At 37.4% G+C, this 26,045-nt stretch overlaps 1 protein-coding gene across 2 annotated transcripts in view; it reads right to left on the bottom strand.

Moving 5' to 3' along the window:
• The window catches only part of LOC150097975 (vascular endothelial growth factor receptor 1-like), a 354,137-nt gene that overhangs the window by 176,152 nt on the left and 151,940 nt on the right, over positions 1 to 26,045 (bottom strand). For both annotated transcript variants that reach the window (XR_016549608.1, XM_090406574.1), the window contains exons 9-10: positions 20,290 to 20,454; positions 9,796 to 9,954 (exon numbers count right to left, since the gene is read on the bottom strand). Coding sequence is in view for 1 of the 2 variants with exons in the window: in XM_090406574.1 (XP_090262700.1) it covers positions 9,796 to 9,954; positions 20,290 to 20,454 (324 nt within the window). In the remaining variant the exon portion in view is untranslated. The remainder of the gene's footprint in view (positions 1 to 9,795; positions 9,955 to 20,289; positions 20,455 to 26,045) is intronic.

Below are 26,045 nucleotides of genomic sequence, written 5' to 3'. Positions count from 1 at the left end.
TTTTGTGTATGGTGGCAAAAATCGGCATCAGACACTTTTAACATGATATGCAAAGCTTTTCACGATGAAGCAATGTCGAGGGCAAGTGTTTTTCGCTGGCATAAAACTTTTAAGGAAGGAAGGCAAAATGTGGAAGATCTTGAACGTGAGGGAAGACCTTCAATGTCCATCACAGAGACAATGATCAACACAGCAGCGATTATCATCAAGGAGGATTGCAGAATTACAGTACGCCAGTTGCATGTTGTCCTGAATATTTCTGTGGGAAGCGTTCACTCAATCATGGCTGAACATTTGGGACTGAAACGTGTTTGCGCCCGATGGATTCCCAAACTCTTGACACCGGAGCAAATGCAGCATCGAGTGGATGTGTGCACAGAATGGAAAGAAAGACTGGAACAAGAAGGCAACAACTTATTAAAACGCATCATTACAGCAGATGAAGCTTGGTTGTATCACTATGACCCTACAATGGAACAACAAAGCAGTGAATGGAAGCATCCGTCTTCGCCTACCCCCAAGAAAGCAAAAACTGTAAAATCGGCTGGTAAAGTTATGACCATAATGTTTTTTTGACTACGAAGGCATTGTTTACCAACTGTAGAACCCGGGAATATTGTAAACGGTTCATACTATGTGGATGTTTTACGGACAATGGTACAGCACATCAAAAGGAAGCGTCCATTGCTGAAAAATGGCTTCTTATTGCACCACAATAATGCAAGGCCACATATTACTGCTGGTGTAGTGGATGTTTTGCAGAAGAACAATATAGATATCCTACCACGCCCTCCATACAGTCTTGATCTCGCACCGTGCGATTTCTGGCTGTTTCCTCAGCTCAAGAAACCACTAAGAGGCCGCCATTTCGAAAGCAACAAAGCATGTATAAAAGCTGTGGAGGCAGTTTTGAAAGAACTCTCAAAAAACGGACTTTCACATGTGTTTAAGAAGTGGATGCAACGTTGGGACAAATGCATCGCATCTCACGGTAGTTACTTCAAAAAAGACCATGTAAATGATGACAATTAAAGGTAATCTGTTTTCTGTATAAATATAGTCTTATAACTTATTGAACAGCCTCCATAGAAGATAACATTGAAATTATTATTTATCTCAAAACAGGAGCTGATTTCATAACTGTAATATAATGTAGATTTGACTGTAATTAAATTTATTAATTACAGTCAACTGAAATCTACTATGATTTGTGGCAATATAGAATTTTTTTTTTCTAAGTTGAACGAATGCAAATTTATACTACCAATTAGCGACAAATATTTACTTGGGGATAAAGTACTGAAACATTTATGTCATAAAACAAATATTAAACAGAAATGTGTACTAAATGCATTTTCTCATTATTATTGTTATTAACTGTGTGTATCTCCTGTGATGGAGTCAAAAGACTCATCACAGGGGATACACACAGTCACATTAACTCATTAAACTGTGCTTTAAACTTATTCAATGTATCTGCATTCATCACAATGTCAGGCAATGTATTCCACTCATCACTCACTGTCCACCATTAAAAGAGCCTGATCTTTATGATCCTGCCAACATCCTCCTTATACAGCTTCTAGGGAAGTCCACTTGTTCTACTCCTCTTCTTGAATGCTATGAAAATTTTTTTCCACGTTAACCCAGTAATGACCCTTTACCAACTAAAAAGTCTTCCTTCTCTTCCTCCTATTCATAAAGCTTTGCAAATTGCATTCCCTTAGTCTGTCTTCATAATCCACATTCCCAAGCCAGTTAACACTTCTCGGGACCCTTTCCAATTATATCCTCATCATCATGAAAACCAAGGGACCAAATCCATCTGCAATAATCCAAATGAGGGCAGATAAAGTCATCATACAATGAAACTAGAACCTACTTATTTCTTCATGTTAAGGTCCTCCTTCTCAACTGCCATAATCTGATGTGATGACTTCACATCTTGTGCAATGTGACCTCTGAACTTCATATCCTTGTTACCACCAATCCAAGGTCTCTTGTCTCCTCAGCTTTCTCCAAAATTTCCCTACCAAGTATATACTATGCATCTCATCGTTGCCTACCAAATTTCAGAACCTTACACTTGGGAACACTGAACTGACAGTTGCATACTGTTGCTCGCTTACAATCTATTCAATCCTCCTGTAGGGGAAAAACAAGAGTGATTCCACATCACTCTCCCAAGTTTTGCATCATCTGCAAACAGTTGTATATCACAGCAAAGCCCATCCCAATATCATTAATATACAAATTAAATAACAATGTTCCCAAGACAGACAGACTAGTCTGTCTTTCCTCTTCCAGGATACTGCATCCCATTCACAAATTGTTGGTCTATCTGAGAACTAGTTGCCTATGCAACCCAGTAATTTATCATCTAATCCTATCTGCTTCAGTTTAGTTGCCAACTTATGGTATGGCAATATATCAAAAGCCTTTGCAAAATTTAAGTAAAGCACTGTATTTGTATCTCTCTTGTCCAATACATTCATCACCTTGTTATTGTACATATGCAAGGTTGGTAAAACATGACCTTTTAAACAACCCATGCTGACAAGCACAAAGAATGCTACTGTAATCAATCCACTTTTGTATCCTGTCTCTCACCAACCATTCCAATACCTTAACCCCAGATATATAGATAAGCCTATAATTTGTTGACTTAGCCTTATCACCACTTTTGCGAAGTGGAACAATTTTACCTTTCTTCCACTCCTTTGGAACTTATGCTATTGCAAGACTCTTAAACAGGATGGCCAGGCTGATGCTTACTCCCTGGAACATTCCCTTAAGACACATGGTGATATGTCACCAAGTCCAATCACCTTACTGATATCTAGCTTACTTAACTCCTCATATATATATCCTGCTCACTCACCAGTAAGTCTTCTCTCATTTTATTCTCTACACTTGAACTGACTTCACATTAGGATGAAACACCCTGATGAACTGCTCACTGAATAACTCAAATATGTTTGCTGCTGCAGTTACCAATTTCCCACTTCAATCCATTAACATCATCTTGCCATAATCAATATTCTTTCTACTTGCCAGACATCAAAAATACTCCCAATGGTTTTTCGTGGCCTGGTTTGCTAATTTCTGCTCATACTGCACTTTTTGCTGAATCACTTTCTTGGCCTTTTTTTATCCTGGCCTGCAATGGATTATTACCATTATTCATACTATACTGCCTCCAAAGTGCCCTCTGATCTTTCAGCCCTCCAAATTTAGTGTATTTATATATTAGAGATTTGTTTTTGTTTCCTGTTAGTCAAAAAGAAATACTACACCTTCAGTTTTTTATAGGTCTCATGTGATATAACAAGACGTGTCAAGCAGGTAGCATTGAATATAATAAATTTAGTTTAATCCTTTATCCAAGTGTGAGCAAACAAAGTTTGCGCCTGAAAGTATCTTCAGGACTGGGTTAAGATGGTACAAACTTTTAACAGGTAGCATTGAAGTGAAAAAGAAGTATAATAAAGCATTCTATTGTCATGTGTTGTGCATGACACTCTCAGTTAAGTGGTTACACTCATAGATTAAAAATAGACATGCATCAGGGACACCTGTGAAAGACATTATCAATATTAGTTATCAATATCAATATTAAGGATTTGTAAAACATGCAGGAATCTTCGTAAGAAATTTTGAAGAGCATGTCCATCTTCCAAAAGAACATGTAATGGATGAACAGAAGCATTAAGCAAACAAAGCATTGCAAGAGACAGTCTAATGGTTATGTTAGGATCCAATGCACAGGAGACTTCAGAATGAAGCCACTCCTCCTTGCATTCCATGAACCTGAAGGCATTAAAGAATGTGATTATAAGTCTTAACTCACATTAAAAATCCATTAAAAATCAAATTAAAAATTCTTGACTCCATTAAACATTTTTAAGATCGGTTTGCAAATTACTTTACAAGCAGTACAGTAATATCTACAGAATTGGCAAAGAAGGATTTCCTATTTGTTGATAACACATCAAACTCATAGCTTAGGGCTTGAGTATTCCCAGAATTCAAAATAATGAAATTTTTCTTCCTGAACATCACCTCATTGATTCAACCAATGGATCATTGTGCCATTTCGAACTTTAAGTTCTTAAAAAGCAAACTTTCCAAACAATGTTTTGTGGTGACTGATGGAGAAAGCAAGTCAACATTAAGAGAATTCCAGAAGAGTTACAACATCAATGATGCAAAAAATAACACTAATAATGCATGGAAGAATGTGACCACAAATTATGTCTAATTTAGAGTGGCTATTGAACAACAACAAAAATAAACTAAAGAAGTGGCACAGTGTATGGCAAATCTTATTATTATTATTATTATTATTATTATTATTTCAGGCAACTCCAAGGAGTCGACAGCCTCATCGAGGGAGGCCCTAACATAATGTCCAGAACAACTATTCGACATTCACACAGTATCTATCATACCTCACCTTGAACTCATTCACGGTCATAGCACCCACAACAGAACTCTGGCAGCTTATTCCACTCATTTACCACTCTCCAAGTAAAAAACCTAGCTCTAACACCCTTGTTAACCACATTCTTTCCCAGCTTCGATGTATGGCCCCTAGTCCTCCCACCACCAGTCCTATTCTCAAAAATATCTTCTGGATTAATCTTATAGAAACCCTTCAGTAATTTGAATGTCTCAATCATATCACCCCTTTTCCGCCTATCAACCAATTTTTGCAACCCACAAATATTCAATCTGTTCTCATAAGGTTCATTCCACAGACCTGCCACCATCTTGTTCACTCATCTCTGGATCCTCTCACACTTCCTACCCATCAAGAAGAAACCCTGGGGCCCATATCTGGGCACAGTAGTCCAAATGGGATCTTATCAGGGCTCGATATAGAGGAACAATAACTTGTTTGTCTCTGCTTGTTAAAGTATTTTTCAGTAACCAAGTGATTTGATGAACTGATTTAGCCACTTTTGCAATGTGTCCCCTAAACTTCAACGCCCTATCCACCAACACTCCCAAATCCCTGGCTTCATCAATCTCCTGGAGAATGGTTCCACCAATGTGATATACTGCTGCTAATCTTTTCACTCCAAAATGCATAACCTTACACTTTGCCACATTAAATTGACATCCATTTCCCCTAGCCCAGACCTCAGCTATCCAAATCATCCTGCAAAATTTTGACATCCTGAGCACTCACAATTGCTCTACCCAACTTTGCATCATCAGCAAACAAGTGAACACTTCCTCTCAGATCCTTTCCTATATCGTTAATGAACAAATTGAAAAGTAGTGGTCCAAAAACAAAACCCTGCAGCACACCACTAGTCACAAGCCGTCTTTTGGACTCCACTCCTGAATAAACCACTCTCTGGTATCTCTCCATCAACCACCCCCCTATTCATCTCACCAACCCTATATCCCTCCCCATTTGCTCCAGTTTACTGATTAGAGTTCCATGTGGTATCCTGTCAAAGGCCTTGGCAAGGTCCAGTAGAATCACTGTAAACCCATTACCCTTATCCAGTTCAGCCGTCACTGTGTTATAAAACATGAGCAAGTTACTGAGGCATGATCTACCCTTCACAAAACCATGTTTCCCCCCCATACAGTATCCCATTTTCATCTATCCAATCCTGTATTCTTCTCTTGACTAGTTTCTCCAAGACCTCGACAACGATTCCTGATATGCTAATCGGTCGGTAATTTACAACAGTAGTCTTGGAACCTCCTTTATGCATTGACTTTATGCAAGACATATATATCTTGACTTTGAGTGACACTGAAAGATGTGGATATATAGAAATCAATCTGTATGTATAGAAACTACAAAAGAACTAGCAATACAAAATCTGAAGGAAACTGCTGATAATAAACTGAAGTCATTATTGTCTTCATATGATTCTGACTGTGACAGAGCATTCAAGGCTTGTTAAAGAATTAATATTTAGAATGAGATATAAATTTCTCCTACATAAGATATCAAAACCATTAGGCGAAAATTAATCCTTTCTTTAAAAAGAAAGTGAATCACTCCTCTGCTCTTCTAGAGCAATGTCAAAAATCTATCTCCCTCCACATCAATCTCCACCAAAACTTTTTTTTACTGTTTATTGCACACTGGCAAATATCAGAGAGTGAAAACGTTTCTGGACTTTCAAGCTCCAAAAGCAGACTTATTCTGACCCCTAAGCAACTATGAAAATGACCAAATAATAAATAGGAATGCCCAGAGAGCTGACTAGTCACACTTCCAGCATTTACCTCAGGTATGTGCACCAAGCCTTCCTACAAAAAAATTGGATTATGAATCTGATGATCTCCTCATAATGTGGACAAATACTGGATTTAATTCATCATCATCATCATCATCAAATTCCTGCCATGTACCCTCAAGGGGTGTACAGGATATGACAGTACTACATGAAAAAATTACATCATTACTAACTTCCTATCTACAATTTTCCTCCAAATCAGTCTGTTACTTGTCAAGACTCCAACATTATCAGATCTTATATTTCTATCGTCTAAGGCACTTTGTACCGTATCAATCCACCTATATCTTGGTCTTCCTCTGGGTCGTTTTCCTGCCAACCTGGCAGAGAACACTTGTTTTGCTAATCTTTCCTCGCACATTCTATTTAAGTGACCATACCATCTGAGATTAGCTCTGCTAACGCATTCCTGGATGCTGACAATGTCAAGTTCTTTCCTAATATCCTCATTTTTAATATGATATTGCCATTGATGCCATCTGTTCATGCCTCTAATCTTTCTCAGGACTCTCATATCTGCAGTCTCTAGTCTTTGGTCAAGTGTTTTACTTCTGACCCAGCTTTCAGATCCATAAGTTAAAATTGGTTTGAACACAGTCTTGTATACAGCTAATTTAGTGTTCCGACTAATTTCTTTCTTATTCCATATGAATTTATTCAATTGACTTCCCACCATACCAGCTTTGCTGATTCTGTTGTCTATTTCTATATTTAGTTTACCATCTTCAGTAAAAATTGTGCCTAAGTAGCTGAAATGTTTTACTTGTTCCACCGGTTCTCCATTCACAACACAGTTGACATTTTCAATGATTCTGCCTATTTGCATTGTCTTTGTCTTTTTATTGCTGACCTTCATACCATATCTATTACAACAGCTATTCAATTTAGTCAGAGAATCTTGCAGACTTGTAGCGGATTTATTTAGAAGTACAACATCATCCGCATAAAGCAAAGAGCTGACATTAACATCTCCAATTTTGATATCAGGTTTAATACCACATTCCTTCATAATGTGATCCATATATATAATGAATAACAGAGGGGATAATGTACATCCTTGTCTCACACCAGATTTAACATTAAACCATCTTCCTGTACTTTCTTCAATTCTAACTGCTGACTCACAACTCAAATAAAGACTAAGTATTGCTTGATATAATGCCCCATTGACACCATATAACTGCAGCGTATTGAATAGCTTCTCTCTTGGCACCTTGTCATATGCCTTTTCCAAATCGACAAAACTTAAATACAGATCTTTGTTATATTCCCATGCTTTCTCGACTATTTGTCGTAAAGTGAAGATCTGATCCTGACAGCCTCTATTTGACCTGAATCCAGCTTGTTCTTCACCAAGCTTTTCTTCCACAATTCTCAACCGTTTCTCAAGTATACTTGCATAGATCTTGCCAGGAACACTCAGTAGGGAAATACCTCTGTAATTCTCACATTCAGTTTTATTTCCCTTTTTATATATGGGTACTATGAGAGCTCTACTCCAATCATCGGGAATTCGTCCCTCTGTCCAGGCTTTCTGAACTATGCAGTGCAGCCACTGTAAGACTCTTATACCACCATACTTCAGCATTTCTGGTCGAATATCATCTACTCCTGCTGCCTTTCCACATTTCAAACCTTTGATGGCTTTTTCTACTTCAAGTATGGATATGTATTCCTGACTGCATGCATGGTCAGTGTTTTTTTATCACTGTGCTGTCATCACTGCTTGTTTCATTTAGCAGTTTTTCAAAGTAATTACTCCATACTTCAAGGATATCTTTTTCTCCTGTTTTCATGTCACCTTTATCATCTCTAACTCCTTTTACAGCACTCTTTCCTCCATTCCTAAGCTTCTTCAACAACCTCCAGAATATTTTGCCACCTTCTTGATATTTATTTTCTATATTCTTGCCAAAGTCCTCCCATGACTTTTGTTTAGCTAGTTTTACACACTGTTTAGCTTTCTTACATTTGTCTCTGTATTCTATAAGAGTAAAAGCTGACTTATTTGCCAGGAACTTTTGATATGCTTTCTTCTTTTCCTTCACTGCCTCTTTAACTTCCTGTGTCCACCAGGGAGTTCTGATTTTTTTATCCTTGCACACAACCTCACCACATGCCTCTCTGGCAGAATCAATCAATGTTTCCTTCAGAGTTTGCCACTGAATCTCCAAGGTTTGATTCCTGTTCTCAAACTCTTTCATTTTCTTTTCAATAATATTTCTGTATTTTAGTCTACAGTTCACATCTGAGAGCTGCTCAACTTTTATTCGCTTTAAAACTTTCTTACATGTTATTCTTTTCAATATGAAATTCAATTTTATCCTGCTCAAGACTAAATAGTGATCACTTCCAATTTCAAATCCTCTGTACACTCTGGTGTCCTGCACCAGGGAGAAAACATCACTATCAACAATAACATAGTCAATGAGACTTTTCTTATTCCTAGCCTCTTCTCTCCATGTGAATTTGTGCACATTTTAATGTTGGAACATGGTGTTAGTAATAACCAGTCCATGTCCTGAGCAGAAATCCAACAGATATTTGCCATTATTATTAGCTTTGCTCTTTTCTCCAAATTTTCCCAAAATATTTTTGTATGTCTCACAATCATTTCCTACTCTACTATTTAGATCCCCAACAAGGACCAACTTTTCCTTTTTCATTGTGTCAGTTGCTTTTTCTAAAGCCTCAAAAAATTCCTCCACTTCTACCTTAGTAGAACCTTCTGTGGGACCATAGGCACAAATAAGTCTCATTGTCCAGTTCCCCATTCTCATATTTGCCCACATTACTCTACTTGAGACTGACTGCCATTCAAGAAGATTAGCCTCGTATTTTGTGTTGAATACTATGGCTACTCCTTCTTTTCCTTTATTGTCATTGCCTGAATATAACATTTTGTATTTATTGCTCAGAAAGATCTCACCAGTTTTGGTCTTTTTTGTTTCAGTCACCCCTATTATGTCGATCTGGTACTTATCTAATTCCTCAGCTAGCTCCATTTCTTTGCCATTCAGGCTTCTTACGTTGATAGTACCGATCTTTAACTCTGGTGATGTTGAGTTGGGGTTTGTTTTCAGATTTGTTCCAGTAGCTGACTTTTCGCTGTTCGCCCTGGTTCCCTGGCGAAAACAACGGGGGCCTTGTTTAACCGGGCGACGCCCCAGCCGGCATGAAATTTTGTCATGTTGTACCATCATTTTTTATTTTGGTTTAACCAATAAGAATACAATTTGGTCGGCTAAGTCCCAAATTGCCAGCCCATCCTCGTTCGTTCAGTATCAAAGCAGATACCCAACAGGGTGCACCACGAGAAGGTGAGGATTGGACATTAGGTCAGAAGCCCTGGTCGGTTCTCCGCATTCCTTTAAAGGCTATGTGGAGGTCTCCTCTCAGTTATACAGCTTTGACCCTTAAGCACCCCAAAACTTGATTATCTTAATCAAGTAAATGCTTCTCATTAAATCCATATCATGTCAAACAAACATTTTAGTATTCAACCACACTTTGTTCTAATACTTACCTTTAACATTAAGATTTACAGTTTTAGTGAACCAAACTGAAGAGTTACTCTTGTACCAAGCTGTGCATTCATATACCCCAGAATCATTTAGATGAATTTCACCAAACTGCAACATCAGTGAATGGGAATATGGAGTTGTAACTGATATTAGTGATGTCTCTGCAAAAGACAAATAATTACAATTTAGTAAAACATTGCTTTAAAATCTGATTTTTAATTTCTGCTAATGCTTTCATATTTCTCTGTAATTTACAGTAATTTCTAAACCACAAAAATATATTTGAAACAAAAGGTGAAATTAAAGGAAACTGTTTAAATGAATTCTGTTAAAACAGATTTAATATAAAGTAATATTACACAAAGTAAATATTGCATGATCATCTTGAGCAACATAAGTCATTCATTAAATGTAAACAAAAAAGATCAATGGCAAAATGTTATTTCAGTGATGTTTTAGGGTTTTTCTTTACCTGATCTGCCAATTTCTGCTCATACTGCATGCTTGTTTTCTTTACTAACTGAGTCACTCCACATGACTGGTTCTTTATGCTCATCATGTAATTGATTATTACCATTATTCATCTTGCAATGCCTCCAAGGTTCCTTCTTCTTCTTTTTCTTCAAGATTTCATGCTTAAGCTCCTCATTCATCCACTTTACACCTACCTTATACCGTCTCTTGGCCTTTGGAATACATTCACACACATATATATGCTGTTATGTATTTCTTTGTCAGTTCCCAACCAACATTTATTTCCTTACACTCAACTCCTCATTCCATGTTATAGCTCCCAGCTGTCTTCTAAGCTTGTCATAATCACCAGCCTTTTACTTCCACATATATCCTTTCCTCACAGAAGTCTAGAACAGAGGTATAAATGGGGGAAGGCTGGGCATAGTTGTCTGCTGAGGTAGTTGTCTCTCCAGAACTCAAGAAATTCGTTTTCCTTATTCCATATGCCATTTCTTCATTCCAATCTATAATTACCATAATTAAAACCATCCATAATAATTATCCTTCCTTTGTTCACTAATCCAAGTTGTTTATACGTTTCTTCATCACCACCCCACATATTCCTGGGCCTAAAGCAACATCCAACTAAATATGTCTTCCTGTCAACCTCCACTTTACACCACCCTGCCTCATAACCATTACTACTGTTCCCTCTTTTATATCTACCTTATGTAGACATAATTCCCCTGCTAACATCAGCAGCACTTCCCTCCCCTTCATTATTGTCCTTTCTATCCTTGTGAAAAATACTTTATCCTTCCATTTCTATACCCATTATGATATCACCTTCATTCAACCATGTTTCACTTATTCCAATAATTTTAGAGCGAATAAACTCAATCAGTGAAACCATTTCATCTCCCTGATACCTCTGGCATTTCTAAACAAACACAGTAGTTAATTTTTAGGTCTATAAACAGTCCTATCCAAGCTACTTGTTGGTTGTGATTTCCCCACCACACTTACCCTTGCCCAGGTAATCGCACTTCCTACAAATACTTTCTCTTGTCTCCCATTCAACCGTAGAAGTAAGAATGATTATAGTAAGATGATGTTAATGGATGAAAATGGTAGAATGGTAACTGCTGCAGAAGACATTGTTAAGGTATTCAGTGATCAATTCAGCAAAAATTTTGCAAAGTATAAGGTTTTGAGATTTGGTAAGCAACAATGGGATGCAGAGTATACACTTGGTGGGGAAACTTTAAAAGAAGTGAAGGAGATGAGAGACCTGAGAGTAATGGTGGACAAGGACCTGAAATTCAGGGACTACATTGCACAAGTTGTGAAGGTGTCACATCAGATAATGGCAATGATGAAGTGAACCCTGACATGCAGAAATAGATTATGATACCATTATATAAGGCCTTGATCAGGCCTCATATGGATTATTGTGCATAGATTTAGTCACCAGGTTTTCATGGTGATGAGGATATGTTAGAAAGGGTCCAGAGAAGATTCACAAAGGTGGTCAGTGGTCTTTGGAATGTGGAGTACAAGGACAGATTGAAAGAATATAAGTTGTTATTATTATTATCCTCATGAATAGGAGGGAGGGGGATATGATTGAGACATATAAGCTAGTCAGCGGTTGTTAGTCAGCTGACATGGAAAAGATTTTTCGAGGGGGGGGAGGGTAGAACAAGAGGCCATCTTGTTCTACCCTCAAAGGCCATCAAACTGTATAACAAGGGTGTGAGCAGAGGAGTGAGGAAAAGGTTCTTTACATGGAGTGGTTGGTGAGTGCAATGCATTGCTTTAGCATGTTGTGAATGTAGACACATTGAATCAGTTTAAGGCACAGTTAGATGAGCTCTGTGTGTGTGATAGAGTGTACCTCCTGCGATGAATCTTTAACTAACTCCATGGAGGTTTGATGTTAATAATAATAATAACAACATATTGAAGAAAGACAATATAGAGTTAGGATATCTTCAAAGTAGTTTCAGTCATATCTCATTGGGAAGTATAGAATTGTAGTGATTAGAGACAGAGAAGAGTAATTACAAAAGAGTAATGATCCAAGCATGACTTATTGATCTTCATGCAGATATTATATTTGCACATTAATGCAAAGACAGTTTGTCCAAGTACTATTATTATTATTATTATTACCATTATACTACATAGCACCTCCAAGGAGTCCAAGGACTCATCGAGGGAGGGCACCTACTCCACAACTGTCCATCTCCACCACTCAACTACGTTCATCATCTACACCAATGCCATCTACTGATGACTACCATCACTAGTATTTTTCACAGACAATCACAAACATCCATGCCCATAGCGGGATTCAGACCCGCAGCCTTTTGGCTGGAGAGCAGATATGCTAACCACTCGGCCAACCAGGCTGGCCCTATTATTTGTAGAATTTCTGAGGGATAACTACTACCTAAGGCAACAGCATGTAATGGAACAATACAAAGTTTCAGAGTGTTAAATTTGATTACAGCCTCAAATAGTTAATGAGGTATCAACACTGCCACTGATTGTTGAGAGTGATATCGAGGAACTGACTTGGGAGGTAGCCAAAGAGGAAACAGTTTACACGTGGATAAACTTCCAATTATTCATTGGAAGTTTAGCAGTGTGATTCACAACACCAAAAAACAAAACAAATAAAAAATTATATAATTGCTAACAATTCACTAGTTTTTTAACTGGCAAATTGAGACTATAACCTGTATGTCACTATATATACAAACTAATAATCAGGAACAATTTGAAAACTTTAACTTACATTTTCAACATCAGTCTTAAATTAGCTCAAGTTCCAAAGGAGTGGAAAGATGGCAAAACTGTTCTGTTTTGATAAAGGAGGTGATAAGACTAAGGCTTTGAATTATAGGCCAATCAATTTGTTTGGAATTGTGGTAAAGGTGTTGGAGAAGCTATTCTGTTGGACAGCAACAGAATTCTCTTTAATGGACAGCATCAGTTTGCTAAAAGAAGATCATTTTTAAGCAATCTGCTTACATATTATAGCAAGGCAATGAATACATTGGAAAAGGATGATGATGCATAATATAGTATAGTACTGTATTTAGATTTTGCAAAGGCTTTCAATATACTGCCACCTGACAAACTAGTAGTTAAATTGCAAAAGATAGGTTGAATAGTAGATTCATGCATCATTGGATTGGAGATTGGCACTCTGATCGGTATCAATAGGTTGTGTTTTGGGGGAGTGATATCCCAGAAGAGGAAAGTCACTAGTGGTGTGCCTCAGGGCTCTGTTTTGGGGCCATTGTTGTTTCATTTTTAAGTAAATGACATTGGAAAGGGCTTAAATGGTGATATACAGTTTGCAGATGATGCAAACTTTGGCAGAGTTTACATGCAAGATGATGTAAACAGACTGTCAGAATGGGCAAGTGTGCAGGGATAACAGTAAATGTAGTAAAGTGTAAGGTTTTGAAATTTGGGAAGCAAAGATGTAATGCAGATTATAGCATTGGTGAGGATATTTTAGAGGAGATGGAGGAGATGAAATATTTGGGGGTGACTTGAAATTTTGTGGACATTTTGTAAAAATTGTGAGGACAACACAGCAGATTATGGGAATGATGTGGAGAACACTAATGTGTAGAAGTAAGGATGTTATGATTCCACTGTACAAGGAATCATAGCATACGAAATAATGTGCATGGATTTAAATGCCTAGTTTTCAAAAGGTTGATGAGTTGTTGGAGTGGATTCAAAAATGATTGACTAAGTTGGTTTCTCATCTCTAAAATATGGAATATGAGGACAGATTGAGAGAAGGCAAATTACAGAGAATAGTGGATAGAAGGAAGAGGGGAGACATGATCGAAATGTATAAGTTGGTAAGGGACAATTACCAGATTAACATGGATGAGATTTTTCATAGACTATCTGGAGACATGGGGAAAATGAGGAGCCATCCCTGGAAGCTGTATAAGGCAAGTGTGAGCAAGGGGATGAGAGAAGATTTTTTTACATGGAGAGTGATGGGTAATTGGAATGCATTGTCTGAGCATGTGGTAAGTGCAGCACCGAATACATTTAAGTCAAGGTATGATGAGCTGTGCATGTGAGAGTGGGACCTCCTGCGATGAGCTTCTTTACTCTATGGAGGTCTGCTGATAATAATAAGAAGAAGAAAAAGAAAAACCAATGTCCTAATTTTGGTGCTGTCTACTATTGGATAAGAAAAGATTTGCAAAGTATACAAATATTAAGTTGAAGCTAGTCTTAAAATAACTGACTCCTAGATTTTTGGAAAATTAATTGTTGAGATTTGAAGAATGTTTCATTGCTGTTGCTGAGTCACAAATTATCTAACCTGCTTAAAACTACTTGAGATATCACACTGCATTATATAATGATGTTTTTTTAAGAAAGCTGTCTGCCAGGAAACCAAAATCACTTAAGTTCATACAAAACTTTATAACTTATTTTCCTAGCAACTTATTTAGCTATATATCAGCTAGATTAGTTCGCTCTCCAACCAACAGGCTCTGGGTTTGAATCACGGGATGGCCATGGATGTTTGTAATTGTCTTTAAGTGGGAGACTACTGGCATGCTCTTATTAAAGGCATGAAATGCCTAAAAAGTTCCATGTTTGGTCTTTAGAGCAGAGTTTCTGAATTATATAAGAAATACATTTAAGAAATACAAAAAAATGTTTAATAAAACTAGAAAAAAATTCTTAGGCCACCAATGGTACTATATGTTTACAACCTTTCGTGGGTGGGAGTTGCATAAAAAATTATTCTGAGATAACTGCTTCAATATAGCTACATAAGTTGACATAACTTTGAAAACATTTAACCTACAGTATAGTATAGATATATGTGGATGATATTTTAGCAATATGGAAAGGTTCATCATCAAATTTGAAACTATTCATTTCAGGATGTTTGTAATTGTCTTTATGTGGGAGACTACTGGCATGCTTATTAAAGGCATGAAATGCCTAAAAAGTTCCATGTTTGGTCTTTAGAGCAGAGTTTCTGAATTATATAAAAAATAAATTTAAGAAATACAAAAAAATGTTTAATAAAAATAGAAAAAAATTCTTAGGCCACCAATAGTACTTTACTATATGTTTACAACCTTTTGTGGGCGGGAGTTGCATAAAAAAGTATTCTGAGATAATTGCTTCAATATAGCTACATAAGTTGACATAACTTTGAAAACATTTAACCTAAACCTACAGTGTTATAGATATATGTGGATGATATTTTTGCAATATGGAAAGGTTCATCATCAAATTTGAAACTAATCATTTCAAAAATAAACATGCTTTAACTGAGAATTCATTTGACCATAGAAGAGGAGAAAAATAATCAATATAATAGTGTATATATATATACACTACATATATATATATATATATACAGGGTGTTCGGGATAAATTTGACATATTTATAATTAATTATATTTTTCCGTAAGTTACATGTATTAACACACACTTCTCTTCATTTAAAAGTTTGGACCCTTCTTCATTCATATACAAGATGTCAGAAAGGATGGATAGCTGGAACCCACCTGAATCATGGAAGAGAATAACTTGTATCATGATGATTCGTGCCCGCCATCAAAATAAGGATATTACGACTGCTGCCCAATGCTCCCTGAATACAGTAAAAACAATCAGGCATGAACTAGAGACTTGCAATGGTGACTACGAGGATGTAGCAAGAAGAAAGATCCCTAGCAGATGATCTGATTGCGTTCGTACAGCAGAATTCCTCGCAAATCTGCAGGAACAGGTGTTGAAGAACCCTGGCATTGGAATTCGGGCTTTGTTCGTGGAGTTGCTAACTGTAGTCAAGCCCTGGATAACAAGGGTAGCCAATGGTAGGCCGTATGTATGGCAGCAGGATTCGGCCCCTTGCCACACCTCTGGGAAAAGTCAAAAATGGTTGTCTGAAAATTTCTACGACTTCACCAGTCCAAATGTTTGGCCTCCAAACTCCCCAGACCTTAACCCCATGGATTATTTTGTATGGGGCGCAGTTGAAAAAGACACCAATCGCACTTCCAGTAATACAAAAGCCCAGTTAATGGATAAAATTAAAACAGTTTTTGCGGCCCTTCCCAGGGAGACTGTAGCATCAGCTTGTTCGAGGTTCCGAAGCAGAATTGAAGCTGTGATCGATGCTAATGGTGGTTATTTTGAGTAAATCTTGTTGATAGTATTGTAATTAACTCTGCCTGTAATGTTTTTTTGTCAATTCATTAAATTTAATAGATACAAAGAAGATTTTCTTTTTCCTTACGAAACTGTCAAATTTATCCCGAACACCCTGTATATATATACACACACACACACACAATATACACACACACACACACACACACACACACACACACACACACACACACACACACACACACACACACACACACACACGCAATATATATATATATATATATATATATATATATATCAGTGGCATTGCATGCTCATTTTAGTTGGGTGTGCTGTTACATGGCTTATGCAACCTGTGGTACAAAATTCACGTCGATTTGACATGAATTTTGATTATTTTAAATATAATTGTATGAAAGTTTTAAAAGTGCATAGCACATCAGCGTTCATCTTAATTGGCCCAATGCAATTAATTGTAGGATAATTTTAAATACTTTAATTTATCAATTAATTGTAACCAAATCTGCATATAGCAAAGGACAATGTGTTTGTTTTAAGATATATTAGAAAACAGTAATGAAGGAGAATGGTATATTTGCATTACTCAAAGTTGTAATTTGGATCAGGAGAACAAGGCTTATCTCCTTCAACTACAATCATACATTCAGCAAAAGCCTCTGGGAGAAAATGGGTCATTCAATAGATTATCATTATTGTTTCCCATTGGAAATATGGGCAAAAAAAGTTATAAATGATTTATAGAAAATTATATACAGTAAACCCTTGCCGAACGTGGGGGTTACGTCATTAATACATTGCATGCATGGCAAAATCGCGTTCCGCAAAGTTAACTTTCTATGGAAAAAAATGTGTTAGGTATAGTTCAAATTAAGAAACTATGTATGTATAATTTAAACTAACCTAAATATTGTTGTAATTAAAAGGGAAAAATGAAACAAATGTTAATTGAAAGGATTTTTATTACTGCTTAATAAGTAGGTATATGATACAATTATTTTTTTAAAAAGCTAGTGATTTTGCTTGGGACAATGACTGACGCAACTCTTTAAAAGTTTCGCAGTAAGGAGCGCAGAGGTTTTCAATGCCTTTCATAAAGTGTCCTCTTCTTTCTTCATTTGGTATCAATCTCCATTGCAAAATCAGACAGTTCCTGTGCCTTTTTTAACAATTTGTTTAACTTCTTGTAAGTTAAGGGCGCTTTATCTTCTTCTTCACTATCACTGCTTTCACTATCGGCTGGTGTAACAAGATCAACCAATTCTTCATTCGTCATTTCTCGATCGTCATTCTCGATTAATTCTTTGACTTCTCCTTCTTCCATGTCTGAAAATCCTTCCCCGCCAATTGCTTTTGAAATTTCTACGATTTCTTTGGCTTCATTTTTAATCAATGGAAATCCTTTAAAACTGTTGACAACTTCTGGCCAGAGCTGATGCCAGCAAGCATTCAATGTTGATGAATTCACTTGTTCCCATGCGAGTTTAATCATTTCTATTCAGTGGCTTATGTTGAATCGCTTCCAAAATACCATTAGTGTGTCGTGCTTTCCTTCATCTAGTGCTTTATTTGCAGAGGTGTAAACATGCCTGACATAATAGGCTTTGAATGTTTTTATGATCCCTTGATCCATTGGTTGGAATAAAGAAGTGGTGTTAGGTGGGAGGAATAAAACCTCTACATTTGGATGCAATGTTGTGAGGGCCTCAGCATCGTGTCCTGGAGCATTATCGAGAATTAGAGAACTTTAAAGCACAGATTTTGCTGTTCTAAGTAATGTTTGATTTCTTTAATAAATGAATTTTCAAACCAGTTATTAAAGAGGGCTATTGTTACCCAAGCTTTTCTATTCCACTTCCAAACAACAAGCAATTGCTCAAAATTTTTTCCCTGCAATGCACGAGGCATTTTAGATCGATAAATGAGCAGAGGCTTGCACTTGAAGTCACCTGATGCATTTCCACAAAAAAGCAAAGTGAGTCCATCCTTAAAAGCTTTAAAACCTGGGGCAACCTTGCCCGTCTCATCTGCATTGAAAACTTGTTGCGGAACGTAACCCCCTCTCTTCAATGAATTTCAAAAATTGAGGTTTGAATTTCCCTGCTGCTTCTTTATCTGCAGAGCCAGCTTCTCCCTGAAGCTTTACATTGTGCAAATTAAAATGATGCTTAAAGTTTTCAAGCCAACCTTTGCTTGCTTGAAAATCCATTTTCGCTGACGATTGGCCATCTTTATTTAAAACGAAAGAAAACAAATCTAAAGCTTTGTTTCGAATAGCAACACCATCCACAACTGAGCCTTTTTCATTTACTTGATTGTCAATCCATGCTATTAATATTTTTCCTTCTTTTGCAATTGCAGAATTCTTCTTGAAACTTGAGCAACCATCGCCTGAAGTTTCACACTAGACCGAATCTTTTCTTCATTCTCCCATATTGTTCTTATGCTTGATTCGTTTATAGCTAGTTCTCTTGCAAGCAATGAAACACATGTACCATTTTTCAACTTATCTAAAATTTCAATTTTCTGAGATAATATCAAAAGTTTGTATCTTTTTGCTGCTTTATCATCTTCATTTTTCCTCTTAGATATCATATTGAATTTTTGAAATTAAAAGAAATACAAATGCAAAAGGAGAAGAGGATAAACACTGATAAATACGTGATTACAGCTCTGCTAACGTTAGTGAAATAATCGCAACTCGGCCTGGGTCACTCAGCTAGTGGGCAGCGCCAAGCAGGGTTGCCGGCCGACGCTCTGCTGCGTACCACGTATATGAATGAAATTCTAGCTTTGGACAAATTAAATGGAAACAATTAAGATAACACATATGTGCAAAATCGCATTCTGCAAATCTGCGCTCGACAAGGGTTTACTGTATTAAAAACTTGTCTATATCAGTGTCCTAAACACATCAGCCGCTTCACACATGCAAAACAGGTGAAACTCAGAAAACAAAAACAGCGACTCATGACAAATGGCAACATTCAGTTGGATTGGCCAACACAGTAACCAATCACAACCACTGATTTCTGAGTGCTATTGTCTCAGTCCATACCCAGCCTCACCTTCTCCATGGTCTAAAACCACTAGAACACTAAAAATTTGATTCCTGTGCTATCTGTACATCTGTTCAAAGGGCTCAGAAGTGTCCATATTTGTGACTTCACACCTGAGCTATTAATGCAAATGTGATCAAATGTGAAGAGCCTGTGTAGCTCAGTGGATGTGGCGTTTGCACACCACCGCACTTGGCCGCACGAAGGAAGACTTGGTTTCGAGTCTAGTCAGCGACTAGAGGAAATTTTTCTAAGCCTTTTTTCGACCGGTTCCCGAGTTAGTCGATCTCTGGCACCGGCAAGCAGGTTTTTCCTCCCGGAAACTCGGGTTTTTCGTCCTGTAAACTCAAGAAAATCGACCATACAACCCACATTATTTCAGACATTAAATATATTGTGTTAGGGTTAGGGACCATGAGATGGCGGCACATTTTGAGCAGTCTCTCTTCACTGCATACCGCTTAATTAGTGATAGCCTTGGGCCATCTGTCTCTGATTGGGTACCAGTGGAGATTGAAGTGCCCACTCAGTCTCCAAAAGTTAGATAGGGCTAAATGGCTTCGCCTACTCCCGTATACGGGAATAAAAAGGCGTTAGCTGATTTTTTTTTTTTTTTTTTTTTTTTTTTTTTTTTTTTTTTTTTTAGTGATCAAATGTACTATAGGTTTACTAATAACTTTTGCAGGTGGGAACCACATAAAATTTACATAAACTAAATTATTTTTCATCATTAAATGATAATTTTATAGGAATAAATACAAGAATATTTATTTAAACCTGAATTATTTCCCAGATGAATTACTGTTTCATTATCGACAGCAGACCTCCAAGTCCAAATCATATCTACAAATTTATATACATCTACACGGCAATGAAGTGTAACTACATCATTTTCAACTGGCTCTGCATCTGAAGCAATTACTTGAAATCCATTTTCAGCATCTGTAATTTAAAACTGTTTGTTAAGAAAATGTATTTCAATGTTTTATAAAAGAAATAGGTCTTAATAATTAATGATTAAAATATTAAACTATGTGTTTTTAAGTAATGTTGCTGTGTTGGCTTAGAGGTTAGTGTATCTGCTCTCTAACCAAAAGGCTGCAGGTTCAAATCCTGCCATGGGAATGGATGTTTGTGATTGTCTGAGAAAATACTAGTCGTGGTGGGCAGTAGATGTTTCCCCCCCCAACACACACACACAGTTCCTTTTTTTCTTTTTAACCACTTGCTCAGAGAGCACTATTTGTATTAAGTGTTTCATGATCTCTTGTATATACAAGTGATATAAAAAAGAAAAAAAAAAGAGTGGTGACCACATTTTTGGCTTCAAGAATAATGAGCGGAACATATTGCAAAAGAGTGTGCCGAGTGCAGAAACAGTAAATGAGTTTAAGGCACAGCTTGATGAGCTTATTTGATAGTGATAATAGTTCACGAGTTCTTAATTCCAGTAGGTATAATAACAATAAATCAGGATTATGCATCCTGTGGCCCTCATATCTTTTTTTTTTTTTTTTTTTTGGTTATGTTGTATGGCTTTTTAGATTTTTTTCTTCAAGACTTCAATTTTGGAGAAGTTATTGTTTCAGTAGTAATAATTAGAGTAAACCGAGCATCTCCATCTGGAGGTGTTTAATCTGGATATCTGAGATCCATAAGTAATGTTCTGTGATTCTGTAAAGAAAATTTTTTAGTTTTGCTTGGATTCAAATTTTCATATTATTATTATTCAGGCCTCCATGGAGTCAAAAGCCTCATCATGGGAGGTCTTTCCTAAGAACACAAAGTCTGTCAAGACTCATCGAGGGGAGGTCCCCCCTAAGAGACACAAAGTCTATCATACCACTCCTTAAACTCATTGACCGTTCTCACCTTCACCACTCTATCAGGCAATGCATTCCACGGCTCAACCACCCTCCATGCAAAGAAACCACTCCTCACCCTCTTGCTCACAGTTTCCTTTCGTAACGTCCAGGGATGGCCTCTTGTCATCACTCCTTCCCGCTGTTCAACCAAGTGAAAGAACTCCCCAGTGTCAACCCTGTAACCACCTCTCAACAGTTTAAAAGTCTAAATCATATCACCTCTCCTTCTATCCACCAAACTCTGCAGTCCACATTCCCTCAGCCGATTCTCATAACTATCCTTGTACAGTCCTGAAACCATCTTTGTCATCCGTCTTTGTATCCTTTCCACAGTTAATTTATCCCCTTCAAATCCTGGGGACCAAATCTGAGAACAATAGTCAAAGTGTGGTCTGATCAGAGACTTATACAACGGAATGATAACCCTCTTATCTCTGCAGGTCAGTGTCCTTCTCATAATTGCAGCAATCCTCTGTGTTACCTTCACCACCTTTGCAATATGTCCCCTAAACTTCAGGTTTCTATCAATCATCAACCCCAGATCTCTTGTCTCCCCAACTTCCTCCAGTATAACTCCTCCCATAGAGTATGCAGCATCCCATCGATGTTTCCCAAACCTCAAGACCTTACATTTTGCTGCATTAAACTGATACCCCCATTCATTTGCCCATCTATCTAGCTTATTCAAATCCTCTTGCAGGGCTACCACATCTGCACTATTACTAATAATCCTTCCTAGCTTTGCATCATCTGCAAACAACTGAATATCCCCTTGCAATCCACTGGCTATGTCATTGATATAAAGGTTAAACAATATAGGTCCTAGTACTGAGCCCTGTGGGACCCCACTTGTAACCCTCTGTCTCCTTGAAACTGCTCCACCATACACAACTCTCTGATACCTATCAGACAGCCAATCCTGAATCCAGTTGACCAATCTGACATCCAGACCCATGTGTTGCAACTTAAATATCAGCTTATCATGTGGCACCCTGTCAAATGCCTTTGCTAAGCCTAAGAAAATGGCAGTATATGCCTTTCCCTCATCTAATGTTCTTGTAACTTTATTATAAAAGGCTAGCATATTGCTAAAACAAGAGCGCCCTTTCACAAATCCATGTTGACTCTCACAGATAACATTACCCTCATCTGCCCAATGCTGTATACAGTCCCTCACTACTTTCTCCAAGATCTTAACAACTACTGATGACACACAGACTGGCCTATAATTAGACACTTCCAGTCTGTTACCACCCTTATGCAATGGCACTATCTTACCTTCCTTCCATTCCCTGGGCACCTTTGCCGAAGCCAGACTTTCATTGAAAAGCCAGGTTAAAGGCACTGTCAGTTTCCTAGCACATTCTCTCAAAACTCGTGGTGAAATACCATCCAGTCCCAAAGCTTTATTGACATCCAGAGTTCTCAGTAACTGAAACACACTCTCCTCCTGTACCTCTAAACCTTGAGCCTGCCCTATCCCTCTAGCATTAAAACTGACTCCTCCAGGATGAAATACTCCAATAAAGTGGTCATTGAACAATTCCACTATGTCCTCTGCATCAGTCACTCTATTCCCATTTTTATCCCACAATATCATTCTTCCACAGTCATTTCTCCTCCTACTGGCCACATAGCTAAAAAATTCCCTAGGATTTTCTTTGGATCTTAGGGCCAATCTCCTCTCATATTCCAGTTTCGCTTTCCTTACCACACTAGTCACTCTTCTGGCCTGTGTCTTATATTCTTCATGCATCCTCTCTTCACCTGTCTCCTTATATCTCTTCCATAGCCTCTTTTTCACATGCAATTCCTGTTTAATATTGTTTGTCATCCACTTTACTCTAAATTGTGTCCTCTTCTTCACTCGTGGTATACAACTTACCATTGCTGCTAACAAATATTCTTTCACAATTTCCCACACACTAATGATATCCCGGCCTTCCAATTCCTCCCTCCATGAAACTTCCTGAAGTTGACGTCTAAGACTATCATAATCACCTGCTTTATAATTCCATTCATATTACAGAATGGAAAGAAATCTCTGTTTAGAACACGAGATCCATACACATGCATTGTTTGAGAGGCTACATTTCAACTGTCTACCTGTGCTCTAAATAGTTCTGCCATCCAGATCTGTTTTGCATCTACTTATTTGTTCATTTAAAGAATATTCATATACTGCTCACTATTAGTCTTTTTATAGGAAAAAGATTTTTACTTTAATAATAGAGTAACTATACTTTTATCAGAAAAAAGTACTTAAGTATTATTAACACTGATATTCATTTTTATTCTTTATTATATCTAATACGGAATAAAGCATTATTAAATTGTAGAAATAACAACAAAAAAGAGAGAACTTTAATCTCTTAAAAAATCATTTAATTTGCAACAGTTATCCCAAAGAAAGCTATACATAATTTGCTATATACAGAAAAGCATATCATTCCAAGATTCTCAAAAGATGCTAATTCTCTCCTAAAGTAGCCAGATGTTTATAAAATTTACTATAACTAGGAGGCCTTACAAAAATAAAAACTGGCTGGGTTTTGAAATCCATGAGGATGAACACTAGCAACATAACTAGTAAGTGCAAAGCAAAATCTACTCAAAAAGCTCACATGATATCAACCATCCTTTCCATCAAGTGGTCCATGGCTATTTTGATTTATTTAAATGAAACTTTCTTGGCATATTACTTCAAGGAGCTGAATGAAGCTAATCCTACAGGATCCTAAATAAGAATCAAGGCTTAATTTTGCATAGTATGTGAAAATCACTAATTAGCTCCTGCAACAGCACCTCAGATTTAAACTATTCCAACAACCACCAAAAGTCAATGGAGAAACAGAAACAGTAGCACATGATGTTACATATGCAACTGCTACTTATTCACTGTTTATGCACTATAATTTTCTACATACTCATTTCTCCATACATTTCTCCTTATCAGTAGAAGTCAGACCCAGAAGTGATACCAAGTTTGAAGTAATGCAGAATTCATATTTCCATATACGAATAGCCAAAAGGTCACCTTACTTGTATATGGAAATATCATCATCATGCATATTAAGGAATTAGACCTAGCATGGCCTGTTCTGACCTTAGAGGTCATCAATGAATCGTTTAAGTGGACGTCCCGGTTTTCTTTTTTCTAATGGAAATATGAAAATATGACTCGTGCATTACTTCAAACTTGGTATCACTTCTGGGTATGGCTTCTACTGATGAGACCTCAATAAAGGTTGAAACTGGTATGGGTAGTGCCCCTTCCCATAATGCACAGCATTATACATGTCAGCAAGGATATGTGCTTTGCATTATGGGATACTAAGGCAAGTGTGAAGCCATTAGCTTCTATATACGAGTTGTCCCAGTGCTGAAAATACTTCAGGCACAAACTTTGTTTGCTTATACTTGGATAAAGAATTAAACCAAGTATATAATTTCTTGGTATCTTTAATTTATAGTATTTGAACTATGTTGCTTCTGACACAAATAAATAAATAAAGTAAACCCATGCTGTTCCTTGGCATAGATTTTGAAAGTTTATTTTTCACTTGGTTAGAGTATAATAAAATTAGTTTAATCCTTTATCCAAGTGTGAGCAAACAAAGTTTGCGCCTGAAAGTATCTTCAGGAATGGGGTAAGGTGATACAACACCAGGGAAACTCGTTGCAAAGGTGGAGCAAGCTACCAACACTCCTATCTCAGTATCTCCTATAATGCAAAACACATCTCCTTGCGGATATGTCTAATGTTATGCATTAAGGGAAGGGCCACTACCCAGACTAGTTTCGACCTTTATTGAGGTCTCTTCAGTGGGAGCCAGGCCCAAGTGTAAAAAAGGGTGGCACACTATTTGGCAACTCCTATAGGTAGATATGACCTGCTAATGCTTCTGCCTGGTATCTCCACTTTGGCCTGGCTCCCACTGAAGAGACCTCAATAAAGGTCAAAACTAGTCTGGGTAGTGGCCCTTCCCTTAATGCATAACATTAGACATATCCGCAAGGAGATGTGTTTTGCATTATAGGAGATACTGAGATAGGAGTGTTGGTAGCTTGCTCCACCTTTGCAACGAGTTGCCCTGGTGTTGTACCACCTTACCTCAGTCCTGAAGATACTTTCAGGCACAAACTTTGTTTGCTCACACTTGGATAAAGGATTAAACTAATTTTATTATACTCTAACCAAGTGAAAAATAAACTTTCAACATCTTTCTCTAAATCCAGAGTAATTTATTAAAAAAGGGTGGCACACCATTTGGCAACTCCTATAGGTAGAGATGACCTGCTAATGCTTCTGCCTGGTATCTCCACTTGGGCCTGGCTCCCACTGAAGAGACCTCAATAACTAGGACCTAAAGGAGAGCTCCAGATCGAAGAGAAAGAGCGTTTTGGTATTGCACCACCTTCAGGATCACCTACCCAGCTGACGAGATTCACGTTTTCAAGCTGCCCTGAAAGAGAGCTTCATGGTCCAGTCTTACAGTGGAAGTATCCCAGCCTTGGATTCCAGTTACCAGACCCCGAGAGAGAGCTCCTATTCCAGTCCTGCTGCCTTGGTAAGAACCCTTTGTTGTTGTTGTTTATTTTTTCTTTGGTTCTTAGTGTTCCACCTGTACCCTAGTGTAACAGGTATTTCCTTTTTTTTCCCTAAAG

The sequence above is a fragment of the Typopeltis vanoorti genome, chromosome 16 (genome assembly GCF_054136105.1).
Source record: "Typopeltis vanoorti isolate ZY-2024b chromosome 16, IOZ_Tvanoo_1.0, whole genome shotgun sequence".
Lineage (NCBI taxonomy): Eukaryota > Metazoa > Arthropoda > Arachnida > Uropygi > Thelyphonidae > Typopeltis > Typopeltis vanoorti.
The sequence above is the reverse complement of the archived record's forward strand: the minus strand, read 5'-3'. Positions and strand labels throughout refer to the sequence as shown.